Source organism: Lampetra planeri, chromosome 1, assembly GCF_965212315.1.
Source record: "Lampetra planeri chromosome 1, kcLamPlan1.2.h2, whole genome shotgun sequence".
NCBI lineage: Eukaryota > Metazoa > Chordata > Hyperoartia > Petromyzontiformes > Petromyzontidae > Lampetra > Lampetra planeri.
This window is the reverse complement of record NC_136107.1, coordinates 1,256,511-1,270,913: the sequence shown is the minus strand read 5'-3', so window position 1 is coordinate 1,270,913 and position 14,403 is coordinate 1,256,511. Positions and strand designations below refer to the sequence as shown.

Genomic DNA, 14,403 nt, shown 5'->3' with positions numbered 1-14,403 from the left:
ATTCTTCTGTATTGATGTTTTGCTTTCTTGCAACTTGCTGTCTTTAAACACTATAAAAATTTTTTTATCAGTCATTATGTGACATGAGCTTTCTGTTGTACGTATGGTGTTATCGGAATGCACGGCGATGAAAAGTATGAGTTGACCTGTGCTGATAAGTTACGAGCTTGCTGTGGGTATAATGCACTTTGTCGTTGTGGTTGTCTTAATGTGATTTTTGTAACTGAATCAATAATTTGATATTGAATGAAAATTTTTCTTATTAATGCTAATCTTCTTCTTCTTATGTGGCAGCAATTGAAGATCAACTGGACAGGACTGACCAATCTGCTAGACATCCCAGGGCTCAAGTAAGTCCGTTTACCATTGATGGTGTCAATACAACTCGTGCCAGACCTCGAGCAGGCCAACCCAGCACAGGCCTGATACAGTGTCCTGGGTAGATGGGAAATGTAAACAGTGACCATACCAGATGTGGCCTCGTTACATAAACACGCAGCTCGTTTTCACTCCTGTGCGGAACGAGTAATTTAACGCCTCGTCCGCAGTCTTTGTGATCCCAGAAATGTGACTCGTTTTGAACTCTGTGTCACGTAAGCTCGTGTTTGACTGTTTGTTATTTTTTCCAGCAACATGTCGGATTCCATGATTACCGACCAGATCGCCAATCTCATGGTGCTGCCCAACCGCTTCACAGTGCCCATCGTGAGCGACTTGGAGCTTGCGGAACTCCGCTTTCCTATCCCCAAGGTAAGCAGTTTCTGACCCTTATATCCAGCCCTCCCTGCCACTTGATTGATCTCATTTGACACCAGCAGCAGTGCTATGTCTTTTTGTGGGCCTGGCAAGCCACACCGAGAGATTCCAATAACAGGATAAAATACAAAATCCACAAACATCCATTCCAGTGCGGCGGCACCACAGGAAAGAAGCACAACGAAGGGGAGTAGGCCCCCCCCCCCCCCTTGGGTGCCACAGCCAAGAGTGGACCTCGCGCAATGGGGGATATAGACGATTTAAATTGGGAGGGGAGACAGTGGGGGGCAATAGGAATGTCTTAATATCAACTGCGACCCCAAGTCGCCTCGGCCTCTTTTCCGCCTAAGAGCTATACATATGAGCACCACTTTTGTGGAAAATAAGCATTGATTTTCCTGTGGTCAGATTGGAACCCACCAAAGAAATGTGGACTCCACACTGCTACTCCCAGGACCACCAATGGAGAGAACAGCACTTTCAAATGATCGTTTGTTCAAAGGCACACTTTGACTTTTTCACCCAATCTTTAAATGAACCTCACCTCGTACTCCATACTGCTCCAAATATTCAGCCCAACTGCCAACCACCCTTCCAGTAACACTCTTTGTCATTGTGTTGTGTACTTTGTTGATTTGCCTGGCACCATTGCTAGTTCCGTAAACCATTCCCATGTTGACGGTGAAAGCTGTCAGCAGGATTCTGCTGAGCTACTCGGCTTGGTCTTTATTTGTTTTTATCAGCCACCCAGTATATGAGCAGGAAATTACCAATGCTTGTGGTCTGTTGCCTTGTGAACATTTAAGACAACGTGGCATGACGCTTTTGCGTAAACTATTTTGTGCTTGATGTCTCCCGTCATGTGGTAGTTTTTCGGTTTATTTAAACTGGTTCAATTTGTAAATACAGTGACTGCATTAATGTATACAGGATGCAGTTTTAAGTGTACACAGAAATTGTACAATTCAACTAATCATTCACAAAACTTTAAACCACACTGTATATAAAGGACCATGGTGGTGCATGCAAGTTGTAATCGCATGCCTGAGTCTCTGTACGGTTATTCACATCTGCAGGGTGTGCTGAGGATACACCTGAAGGGGGCACGTGACCTTCAGCGGAAGGACAACCTTTTGAAAGGGATGATTAAGGGCAAGTCTGATCCTTACACGGTGCTTCACGTGGGCCCGCAAAGATTCCAGAGCAAGACTATTCCAGAGAACCTGCACCCTGTCTGGAACGAGGTCTATGAGGTATGGAAAACAGCAAGTTTGTCCCCATGTGTCCGTGTTAGCAAGCACCTATTAAAGGTCACCATGGCACAAAAGTAGCTGGTGTGGAAAGCACCATGTGAGGCCACCTTTTTATACCCAGTGCTGATGTACATGCACTGTACAGTAGTATTTCATCATGGGGATATCAGTTGCTTCGATTGTTCCGTGTTTGACCTGAAGTTAAATACGTGCTCGCTAACATAATTTTTCCCAGTGGCTTACAAGCCTGAAATGTAATCTTTGTTGTTGACCTTTTATCATATTGTTGCTTGCATAATTATGAAAGTACAACTACTGCCTCATAGATTGTGTTTTTATTCATGTGGTTACATGTATCTGTGGCTTTGCATGCTATATGTGTGTGGCTGGCAGTGTACACAGTATGTCAGCGGTTACCGCGCTGCACTATGAACTCGACGACCCGAGTTCGATTCTCACTCACGGCCAACACCAGTGATGATTATCTGAACTGGTCCTGGGCCTTCTCTACTGCGACTCAGTCTTCAATGAGTACCTGGTCCGATATGTAAACATCACCACTAGGGAGACAATGGCGGAAGGGTGTGGTACTAGCCACCCACACCTTCATGTGCATTCTGGCCTCATAGGTCCTCTCTAACAGCACTTGCCCCAAAAGTATGTTCAAAGCTATACTGTGGAACTTTAGCTTTATGTGTGACTATGGGGAACTAGTGCAATGGTTAGCATACTATATGCAAACCTGGCGAGCCGAGTTCGATTCCCACTCGTTACTAATAAGAGTGCCGAATATTTTAACTGATTCTGGCCCTCTGAGTCGACCCCGAGGCAAAAAAAACAAAGGTGGCCATGGGTGGTGCTGACCACCTACCCCCACACGTTCCGTGCCGGCCTTCAAAGGTGCCTGCTAACCACACTTGCCCCAACAGTCTGTTAAATCCTATATGGGGGATTTCTGTTTTGTGCACCTGCAGGCCATTGTGCATGAGGTTCCGGGCCAGGAGCTGGAGGCCACCCTGTTTGACGAGGACCCTGACAAGGATGACTTTCTGGGCAGGTAAGAGCATCCCTCCTCCTGACAATGGTCCTTGCCCTTCCCTCCGTTGCACCACACATATTCTCTGCCATGAACTAAACTCATAAAACACTGCCTGTCCCTCCTTACTGTTGTATTTCAGTCTGACTATTGACTTGAATGAGGTGGCAAAGGAGCGTGTTGTGGATGAGGTGAGTCAACATTGCACACATCCTATGGCATAGGTGAAATGTATTTCTGGAGATGCTCACAGTTTGTGAGGGATATTTACGCAGCTCTTGTGGGTGTATTGGCTTGTGGATTAATGTAGGGTTGATTAGCTTGGCGTGTGGGCTGAGGTGCTGCTGTTGGTCTGGCTGTGTATGCGAAGGATTTGTGGTGGTGTTTTTGTGCAGTGGTTTGTGCTGGACGAGGTGGACACGGGGCAGTTGCACCTCAAGCTGGAGTGGCTCTCACTGCTCACCGATGCCAGCAGCCTGAACGAGGTACTCCTAAATACTAGCACTCACACAGGCAAAAGACATCCCCCACGTAGCCTTAACAGACTGTTGGGACAAGTGCTCTTAGGGAGTACCTATGAAGGCAGGCACAGAAGACGAAGAGGTGGGTGGCCAGTACCACTCCTAGCCAACTTCGTCTTCGTAGTTGCAATGTTTACATTGATATTGGCAGTGAGCGGGAATCGAACTCGGGTCTCCAGGAATGTAGCACGGTGTGCTAACCACTACACCACTGCTCCACACACGCACAAAAACGTGAGCACACATACGTAAAACAAGCAATGACAAAATGCGGTCAGAATTGGGCTTGAACACATTTAGCGATATCAAATGGGTGCCACATGATTTTTTGGTAGTGCTACAGCTTTCGCTCCGCTGTTGGCGTTGCCGTGTCTAAACTAGTGCGTGTGGTCTCGCAGATTCTGGGCAGCATTCGTGCCGGCCCAGGTCAGGCCAACGATGGGCTCTCTTCGGCCCTGCTCGTCGTGTACCTCGACTGCGCACGGAACCTGCCGGTAAGTCCTGCTCCGCACACACAGCTCACTCTCTCACACCTGTCGTGGAACGTTTTCTCGAGTGTCACAAATTCCCATGCTTTATTCATTATATTTTTAACATATTTCAATCAGAGCCCCGTTACAGAGCACAAACCACGACGCAGGGAGGGGGTACACAAACTCCACGGACAAATTCCCATTTTAACTTTAAATTGAAATGTAGCAGAATGTGTTTTTTACCTGTTTACTCACAAGCTTTATTCTCACCCGCTAATTTTTTTCTTCAACAAATAAGTTATTGTACTTGGAAATACGATTGTGATTTGTGAGCCTGCTATGAATGGTTTATTTCTGTGCTAAGCTTTCAGCTTGCATTAATCACACCATTTGTGCTCAATGAGTTGATGCTGCGTGTACATTGGACAACATGATTGTATTATGTGGTTCTCAGTGCTAAATACCAGCAGCAGAATTATGTCGGAGCGTGACGACAGATTTCTACTTGCAAGTGTTTTAGGCACAAGTTGGCCACTGATCCCCCCACGCACTTCAGCAGGAAACATCGCAGGTGGAAATTCCAGACGTGTTTGTGATATCTACACATTGTTTTTGTCTCATGTAGCTTTTGCAGGATTGTTCCAGGTCTCTGACAAGCGTGTGTGTACGGAGGGTGTTACACCGTGCTACTCCCTGGTTGCTGTGCATTGTTTCGCACTGTGATGTTGTAACTGTATTTACTTCCGTGGTGTGAAGCAGCTTGTGTTGATGCCTCCTACCTTTGACACGGAGTTCACTTGGACACGGCATGTGTTCAGGTGCACTGTGTAATGCTGACCGCATCCAATTAACACCATTGTTTTTCTTCAATGACAGCGAAATTTGTTTGAGTTTGAATTCAATGTCAGTAAGAAGCCTTCCGCACATATGTCTGTCAAGGTAACCGCTAACGATCATCAACTAAAACATCTCACAATCCACCTCTTGGGTGTCATAATTCCATTCCATTTTTGCTTCATTAACGGTGTGCTTTTAAATCGCTTTGCAGTTCCTGGGCAGCTGGTTTCACAACTCCATTGCTTTTGGCGATGTGAATTGCTCTCTCACCCGAGGCTGGCTACCTTCCACTAACGCTCGAGTGTGTGTGCCGATGTCTTCCAGAAGTAACTGCACCTCGCATCCTCCTGGCCACCTTAATTTTCACTGGGCAATGCGGAGTTTGTTTTAATTTTGTTTGTGCGTAGTGACTTGTGTGCTGAATGAGTAGGTGGGTTTCCACTGCTGCAACCACTCGCGCTGCATCAACGCAACAGTGTGCTGCTTTCTGGACACGTTTTTACATTCTCTTTGCATTGCTTTACTTGCTGACATTTGCTGGTGTATTTTAATAGCGGAGTAACAATTGTATTTACTGGAGTCTACTTTGGTCTTGTTCTGCATGTGCTGTACTGCCTACTCCCTGCTAATCAATGCCAGGGCCTTCCAGAGATGTACACACACTCATACGCATATATACATATATGGTAATGTGTATTAAACGAACAAGCTGATCAACTTAAATCAGCTCCCCATGACTCCGCATATGAACAAAATAATCAACCTCATTGCATATTCGCAACTTGATCATTGTCTGGTTTTGTAATGTGCATTACATAATGCAACATGTTGGAAAATTAGGTCGGTGTTTGGCCTTCATGTTGTTTTATGCTGTGTCAGTTTTATAATTTTTTATTTTTACATTTAATATTCCTTTAAAAATATATATATATCTTGGCACAATGAAATTGAAGATGTGTTTTACAAATATCTTACGGTAAAGAAAAGGGTTGTGCTTTGTCAGCCTTGACACCAGTATATGAAAATATGAATTGTAATTGGTGCAAGTTTGTGACATGTTTTAGTTGACTGGTGACGTGATTAAAAGGTTGAAGTGATTACCTGCTCAAACAAGCAATGTGACAACGCTTATCTCCAATGGTGGCCCTACAAATTGTGGAAATGTCACGTTCCTTTTATTTGATATATAATGAACAATGTATATCACTTAAAAAAACGAGTGTTGGATCATGCATAAGGCACAGCTCTTGTTAAAATCCCCTGCTGCATGATGCTATCCTCACACCATGGGGGTTATTTTGCCATACTTCACTATGCTGGTCAGTGCGGGTTGGTGAAAGGGTAGAGCATAAACATGAAAGTTTAGGAGTACAGAACAACAACAGACCTTGCGGCACTCTCTCTCTCTGCTGCCTGCCATGTATCCCCACATTTTTATGACAGCCTGTTTATACATGGTGGTCACCAATCCAAGCGCTTTCCATGCTCAAACGTGCTTAGCATCCAAGGTCTAATGAGATGGGGTACATTCTGAGTGGTTTGGTCATGAATGGTACTGAATCTTCATTGACTAATTAGTCATGTGATTTATTAGACTAAATACATGCTTTAGTTACCATAACTTTAATCATATAACTTGAGATTGCTGTTTAATGTTGAAAAAAACACGTATTAGGTTTGCATTGATTAATTCATAGTTTTCTCTTTGTTCGTGGTATACATTTTTATGTTTGTGTTAGTGTGCGAGAGTCTGTTATAGGGGGCGGTCGTGTCATTGTTAGCGCACTGCACTACGAACCCGACGACTCGGGTTCGATTTCCAATCACGGCCTCCACCAGTGACAATTATCTGAACCGGTCCTGGGCCTTCTCGAGGTCGACTCGGCCTCAAATGACTACTTGGTGTCGTGTGTAAACATCGCCCCTCGGAATGTTTACACATGCTTGTTCGCACACATGTGACTTGCAATGCTTCATGAGTCGTGTACGTGCGTCGTGCGATGCGCGTCTCGTCTCCAGTCTGGCAAGAAGGGCACCAGCCTTGAGCCCAGCCCATTCGTGCAGCTCTCCGTCTCTCACACCACATTTGAAAGCAAGGTAGAGCTCTTCCACCGCCCGTGTCTTCTTACGACTGTCTGAGCATACAGGAGGTGCCTGTGAAACACTGGGCGCCTATTCGAAAGTATGGGGAGTGCGAGTGCAGTTTTTTGCACACTGCGCTGTAAACCTGGCGACCCGAGTTCGACTCCCTTTCACAACCAATAACAGTGGAGAATGTATGAACTGGTCCTGGGCCTCCCCTAGGTCGACATAGCCTGAAATGAGTATCTGGTGCAGTCTGTAAACACCAGCACCGGGGAGACAAACATGACTGGGCATGGTGTTGGTCCACTCACCCCCTCGTGTGCTGTGCCGGCCTTCATAGGTGCGCACTAACAGTACCTTCCCGAACGGTCTGTTAAGGCTTTACAGGGGATCTGTATTTTGTGTTCAATAGCATGCACCTGGCTTTTGAATCATTACATTTCAAAAATGCCGTATTAAGTGTTATTTTGAGGATTATTCCGTGCATGTAAAGTAAAAAAATCTAAATTTGCATAATGTTAATAGGGTAATGCAATGGCAAAGTCTAATCATGTTGCTGGCAAACTGCAGTCAAAGTCAATACGGTAAAAGCTTTTATATTGATGGCAAAACAACTGCTGTTGGCTTCTTAAGGAAGTTTGCAGTAAAACATAACAAGAGAGCGACATTTATTGGCAACCTGTTTAGAATGACGTTATTGGCTCTACACATTCACCTTATCCACTTGTGAAAAACGTTTCGTGAAACTGTATTCCTTTTAAACAGTGGACTCATTAATCTACGAGCGTGACCACTGATCTGATGCTAAAAAAATGTCGTGTCGGAATCCCATTTGTTACATTTTGTGTGGTAATCGGTGTTTGTTACTTTGCCGACATCTTTGTGACAGATTTGTTACAACACGAATGACCCAGTCTGGGAGCAGCCATTCACCTTCTGCATCCACAACCCCACTGACCAAGATCTCGACATCGAGGTGAGCTTCATATCTTCTGCCCATCAAACATTACAAATGCTACAAAATGTCACATTTTCAAGCATGTTCACCATTTATTTCTAAAAATAGTTTTTTTTACATTTCAAAATTGCATGAAACGAAACCTTTTGACATCGGTTTTCTTTTAATTCAACATTTACACAAACACTGGTTTCCAATCGACTTTCTTACCCCCCTCGTGGCCATCAGGTGAAAGACGACGATCGGCAGTGCTCCCTCGGCTCTTTCAACCTGCCTCTGAAGCGCTTGCTCGCAGCCGATGGCATGACTCTGGACCAGGCCTTCCAGCTGAGCAACTCTGGGCCAAACAGCGTCATCAAGATGAAACTGGCTCTCAGGGTCGGCGTATTTTCTATATATACATTTGTGGTTCACGAAAATTTAGTTAAACAAACTCTTCTTTAAAAATATCACATTTATAGAGACGTTTAGCAGCCATCTATGTTGTACATTTACGCTTAAAAAAATGTAATTTAGCAAAACTATTTTATTTCAAATGAAACGTGTTTCAAATAATTTATAAAATTTTCACTAGTGGTTGAAGAAATACCTCCCTAGTTTGTGACAGCAAGTGGCTACAGACATTAATTGACAATTGCATGACATTTTTTTGCCACTGGATAAATAACTGGTGCCACCAATGTCTGTAAATGTCTTTTTCAGATTTTGAAGGTGATGCCTAAGGAAGAAAACTTCATTCAGGATGGGCAGAACCTGGTTCGGAAGAAAGTAGGAAAGCCTCGTGGCAAGAAAAAGGATTCAACAGGGGGTGGCAATAAGGCCAATGGCATGGGTCGCACTGTGGCCGGAGGGGCAGGGGGCTCCCACTCGTCTCTAATTACCGACAAAGGAGGCGAGGGGCCCCATGCGCAGGAAGGGCCTTCACCTGGATTACACGCGGCCACGAAACTCGCGGCTGGGCCAGGGAAGGAGCCAACGCCGAGCATTGCGTCAGATATATCCGTGCCGGCTTCCACGCAGGAGCTCCGTCGCCGCGTCCGGCAGCTGCAGGAGTAAGTGTGGTGTGCTTGTGCACACGTAGTTTCTGCCACGTGTAGATTTTTACTCAAATGTTTATTTGTTTCAAGGAAAGTACCAGTTAGCCAGTTGCTCAGCTAGTTTGTAAGGGAGATCTGTGGTGCATCAGAACAAGAACAACAACATGAATGTGATAGAGAGGACAGGCAACAATGGGACAGAAAGCGTCAGCTGTGCAAGCAAAAAGTCCTTAAAGAACAAAATAACTAAATAAAGTACTAACAGGCACATTGCATCAAAAACAGGTATTCTGCACCAAAAACAAGGATGAGGTAATGAATGGTCAGAGTGGAGATGAGCGCGAAGTGAACACCATCGAGTGACTATAACCATCACGGGAATGCGACGAGTAACGGCAAACGTGTTGGATTCAGGTGCAGCCTAAACTGTGCATTCTGAGCTCGGAGTGATTTTAAACGGGGGAGGGAGGGGAGGGAGCCGAGCCCAAGCTGAGAGGGAAGGGCATTCTCGACAAATGTCAAAGTGGAGGGACCAGTGATATAACGGAACAAGACCTTTTATTGTGAGTTCAGAGGCTAGGCAGTAGATGTCACAATAGTCAAACCACAATGTCACTCGTATTAATTTTGTAAGTAACTGTTGGATGTAAATACTGTCCATATATTTGAACTCATTTTGCTAAAAGCTGTCTTCGTTGCGTGTACCACACGTCTGTATCAACAGTGAGACTGGTGTTGGAGAGTCTCCTCTCGGGCAGATTCAGCTCACCATCCGACACAGCGCACAGCGCAATCAGCTTGTTGTGGTTGTGCACGCATGCAAGTAAGTGACACTAACCGATGCACACCCTAAATACATTTGCATTTGTTCCGACACTTGCTAGTTTATCTTGGAACCATTACCTTGTTCTCATCAATGTTTTCATCTTCTCCAGAAACCTTCTGACAGCAACGCATGAAGGGGCAAACGTGTACGTGCGCATATATATGCACCCAAACCGCAGGCGGCTGGGGAAAAGGAAGACTTCGACTGTTAAGAAGTCTATCAACCCTGTCTTCGATGAGACGTGAGTGACAGCACACCAGGGAAAGAATTACTCAATTGTTTAAGTATTTTTCATCGTGCACTTTGTTGACTAAAGTGATAACTCTTCTTGGTTCTTTCGGTAAAGTCACTTCCCTTTTACGTAACTTTACCGAAAGAACGAAGAAGATGAATCCCTGCAGTCACGAAAGCTTTAAATCGAAATTTAAAGTGATAACTTTATTCCTATCTTATCAACCCCCCGACGACTTGTTAGTCGGGGTTGATATTGTTTTAAAGGCTGATCATTGTTTTAATGCGGCTGGCTCACGTGAAATTGATTTCTCTAAGACGAAGGTACTTTTCAAGCCCACTGGCTATCAACAAAGATTCGTTCATGAAGCCATCCATATATACAGACACAATTTCAACCGAGAGGATGGGTACAAACTCCGCAATCGTTGGAAGGACGTCATCAGCCAGTTTAAGTCATAACTATGTGTGATGTTTCCATCTTGTCACCTTCTGATGTTAGTTTTATTTTACTAAAGACGGGACAAGCAATTCCAGTTCCTGCGGTGTCGTCCCCTGCATTGGGCGTACCACAAGTTGTTAATTTATCCACGGCTCATGCATCTACCCTTCTCTTGATTCTCCGATTTTACATTAACATCACCATCTCCACTTGTGCTGGCCCCAGGGAAATTGTGCCCCGCCCACTTCGTTCTGATACCAGGACGCTTGGGCTACGCCCATTTTAAACCTTTAAAACAGCTTTCCTTTAGTGGCTTCCCCCCCCCTTTTTTCCACCTGATGACGGTCGCTTGTGTTGCGATCGAAACGTCGTAGTTTTTGTTTATTTATTATTTTAACATGTCTACGTTACTTTACCGAAAGACCCAAATAATACTTGTTATCTACCCATTGTAGATTGGAGTTTACGATGACACTTGCCGAAGCGAAGGAAAAACACATTCTAGATCTGGCAGTCAAGCATGACGGGGGATTCCTGGCCAAGGAGGAACTGTTGGGAAAGGCAAGCATCATGAACGACATTGACGCCATGTTCTAATGTACTACACCTTGCTTCACTATATTGCTCATGTGACAGAAGCAATGGTTTTATTGGAAATGCTTTCTTTTATCTCCAGCTTCAGGTTGACGTGCAGTCCCTTGACCTGACAAAAGGCACCACCAACTGGTGAGTGGAACACAGGGCGTCTTGCATGCACCCCAAGTGTAGCTCCTCTTTCACGTCACGGCTATTACATACCTATGGCCACCACTTCGTCTGCTGCAGGATAATACAAGGCCAAACATTTCTGAATTAGGCCTCGAGTCTTCACAAGGGAAGGGTCGTGCTAAGGGGCCCAATTCCACATTTCCCACACTCATATAATTTACTTCTGCAACCGATTAGTAGCCCATGAATGTACACTATCACTATTGAACCTGTCTTTCTGTTGAATTTCACAATTAAACTATTGTGGTTGTTCGAGTTGAACTGACTTAGAAGGGACCCACCATTGAACTCAAGTTATCTACAATTTAGAATGGAGAGGGTCTGTATAATGTTCTGCCTATTCTAGAATCTGCTTTGAGCTTGGTTTGTTTAAATAATTTGGTGCCATGTAAGACATCACAATTAAAACTTGATGATACTGTAACATGCAGTACTTCCAAACTAATCGATTATTCCTTAATCGTGAGACATTTATATTTCCTGCGACGGTGACTTTCACTGCCATAGCCTCAAATCATGTACAGCCCATTCGAGTGGCTGACCCGTTGTTATGTGGAGCTGTGAGGACACACCTCACGGTGGAGGCGCGTGTGTGGTGTCACCGCTGCAGGTACGACTTGACGGTGGACGGAGACATCCTCAAGAACAAGTGAAGAAGGAAGCGAGATCACTGCCTCTCGGGGCCCTTTCACTTGGCTATGCCTTATTACCACGCACTGCTGTCACATACTTACGGCTGTTTTTATAGGTTACTCAAACTTTTTTTTATCTCAAAGTTTTAAATCAAAAAGGCGTTATCTAGGTTTTACATGTCTGCGTGGTAGCAAATGTTACTGGTTGCTGCCCTGCGCTGGTCATGAAAATTACAAAGCCTCTGCTGCCTCGCTTTGCTTTTAAAGCCACTGATGCCAAAGCCCAGCTTACTGCTTCTCCTACAGCGGCTACATCTACAACTACAGAAACATCTGCTCATAGCTAATTTATATGCATATTGTGGCTCTGGACACACTCTATTGAGCAGGTTAACAACTTAACATATCTCGGACTCACAAATATATTTCAAGACCCAAATTGACCACATGGCTGACAAAATTAAACAATTGTATTCCTATACAGAAACGAACGCTGTATTCCACCTGGACTACATCTGAATATAGTTAAAGCCACCATCCTACCCATATTTTATTGTGACACCATCGACCACCTAGCTTCTGAATCGACCTTAAATGTCTCATTCCATTATACCACTCCACTCTCCATTTTGCTATTGATACCCCCCTATAGGGCTCATCATTGCAACCTTTACGTGTTCCCCTGGGTATCTTGAGACCATCACCAGGCTGTCTTCAACCTAAAGTTTATCTTTAACAAATCTGCCAATTACCTAAAGGACCATTTTGTCTCTCTAATTCCTCCCTGTAGCATCAGAAGTGCCTCCTTATTCCGACTAAATATTTCATTGGCTAAAACTTTGGTAAAAAATATGTCCGTGTTCCTCCACGTTTTGGAATCCACTTGGCCACTCGGCTCCATCTTGGTTCCCTCCCTTCACTCCCCCTCTTTACTTTCCTACTAAACCAAAGCAGAGCCTACTTGCACTGGTACCGAACCCTTCTGGCGCCTTACTCCCACGTTTGCACTGCCTTTCGATTCGCATGTGTATGTTACTTTTAGACTCAAATAGATCTTATCTAAATATTCCTATTACACTTGCACTGTTTGTGCCCCGTGTGCGTGTTTCGTTTATGACTTAAATATTTCGTTTGTTGTGCAATATTTCTTAAGGACCCTGTATTTGCTCTCTGAAATGTCGACATGTTTTGTAACCGTGCTCACACAACGCGGATCTCCCTTGTAAAATGGCTGGGAAACTGCCAGTGTTAAGGAGAATGGTTTGTGCACGTTATTTTGTTCATGTGCTACCAGTGTAATTACACGACGAAATGTTACATTTTGCATCATCACAAACAGCAGTAAAGAGTAAGGCCACCACTTGGAGTTAAGCCACATCAGTTCCAAATTTCCTGGCTCATTATTTTTTTCAGTTATTACATTTTTAGGGCGTTTTTTTTGTTATCGAATTGGTACTTTTACTGCGCATTTCTTTAAATTGCGTTTCCCAAGTTTGTGACAGGACCAGCGCACGTGCACCAAAGTTACTATAGAGCAGCGCTGTTACCCACTTCCCTTGGGCAGCCATAATCTCAGAAGCGCCTGTGCTGGAGCATGTGTGCACATCTGCTGAGGGCCCACTGCTACATTTTTGAGTGCTCTGTAATTTTTATGTTACATTAAACGCATACGTAAACTATTCAACTTGTTAATGTGCGTGTATTTTCTTGTGTTCACAGCTACTGTCATTGCTTATTACCATCCATTGAAGAATCGTGGTTTTCGTTTATTTATAATCGGAGTATAACTGCATTTGTATCAGTTTTCTGCAAAATGCAAGAATATAGTTAATATTAGTTTCAATATATATAACATGGGTCTGAAGTAACAACTTAAAGGAATGTATTTACAAAAACTTCTGAGAATCAAATGAATCTGACACGCTGGCTCAAAAGTTTGAAAATGCGAGTTACTCATCCGCTTGCACTAAAGAGATATCCTCTAAAATGTGCTGTAAATGTTTTACATTAAACATACTCGAGAACACAGCTTCATATTCCCGAGTACCATTTGGTATTTACATCCAGCATCATCGGGCGATTTGCCAGAATAGTCGGGCGAAACGTAATCAAATCGTACATGTGGATTTTACTCTCCAACACCGGTGGGCTGAAGTAACTAATTGGCGAGTTTTGTTTACGTGACAAACCTTACTGGCTGTGTCGGGTGGTGGAGGGTTACGACGCATTTATACTTACGCGATCTAACACAAACACCTTTAACATTATATTCTTGGTTCTTTCGGTAAAGTCACGTAGAAGGGAAACAATCAAATAAAAATACAAAATAAAATTCTCACATTTCGCCTGCAACACAAGTAATCATCATCAGGTGTGAAAAAACAGCAATACTTTTTTTCTGTGAAGCAAGAAAATTTTCTGATGATGATTGCTTGTGTTGCAGTCGAAATGTGATCATTTTATTGTTTTATATTTTTATTATTTCCCTTCTACGTGACTTTACCGAAAGAACCAAGACTATGAATCCCCGCAGTCACGAAAGCTTTAA

The 14,403-nt window shown here is 43.9% G+C and overlaps 1 protein-coding gene across 1 annotated transcript in view; it reads left to right on the top strand.

Annotated features, from left to right (window-relative positions):
* The window catches only part of LOC144723084 (uncharacterized), a 49,622-nt gene extending 36,095 nt beyond the window's left edge, over positions 1-13,527 (top strand). Inside the window, exons 33-49 of the mRNA XM_078601666.1 lie at positions 295-350; positions 630-750; positions 1,833-2,009; positions 2,984-3,066; positions 3,188-3,236; positions 3,441-3,530; positions 3,965-4,060; positions 4,916-5,158; positions 6,848-6,973; positions 7,851-7,937; positions 8,148-8,297; positions 8,622-8,971; positions 9,681-9,779; positions 9,892-10,023; positions 10,911-11,016; positions 11,132-11,181; positions 11,834-13,527. Coding sequence (XP_078457792.1) covers positions 295-350; positions 630-750; positions 1,833-2,009; positions 2,984-3,066; positions 3,188-3,236; positions 3,441-3,530; positions 3,965-4,060; positions 4,916-5,158; positions 6,848-6,973; positions 7,851-7,937; positions 8,148-8,297; positions 8,622-8,971; positions 9,681-9,779; positions 9,892-10,023; positions 10,911-11,016; positions 11,132-11,181; positions 11,834-11,876 — 2,058 coding nt within the window. The 3' untranslated portion in view covers positions 11,877-13,527. The remainder of the gene's footprint in view (positions 1-294; positions 351-629; positions 751-1,832; positions 2,010-2,983; positions 3,067-3,187; positions 3,237-3,440; positions 3,531-3,964; positions 4,061-4,915; positions 5,159-6,847; positions 6,974-7,850; positions 7,938-8,147; positions 8,298-8,621; positions 8,972-9,680; positions 9,780-9,891; positions 10,024-10,910; positions 11,017-11,131; positions 11,182-11,833) is intronic.
* Positions 13,528-14,403: the final 876 nt, after the last annotated feature.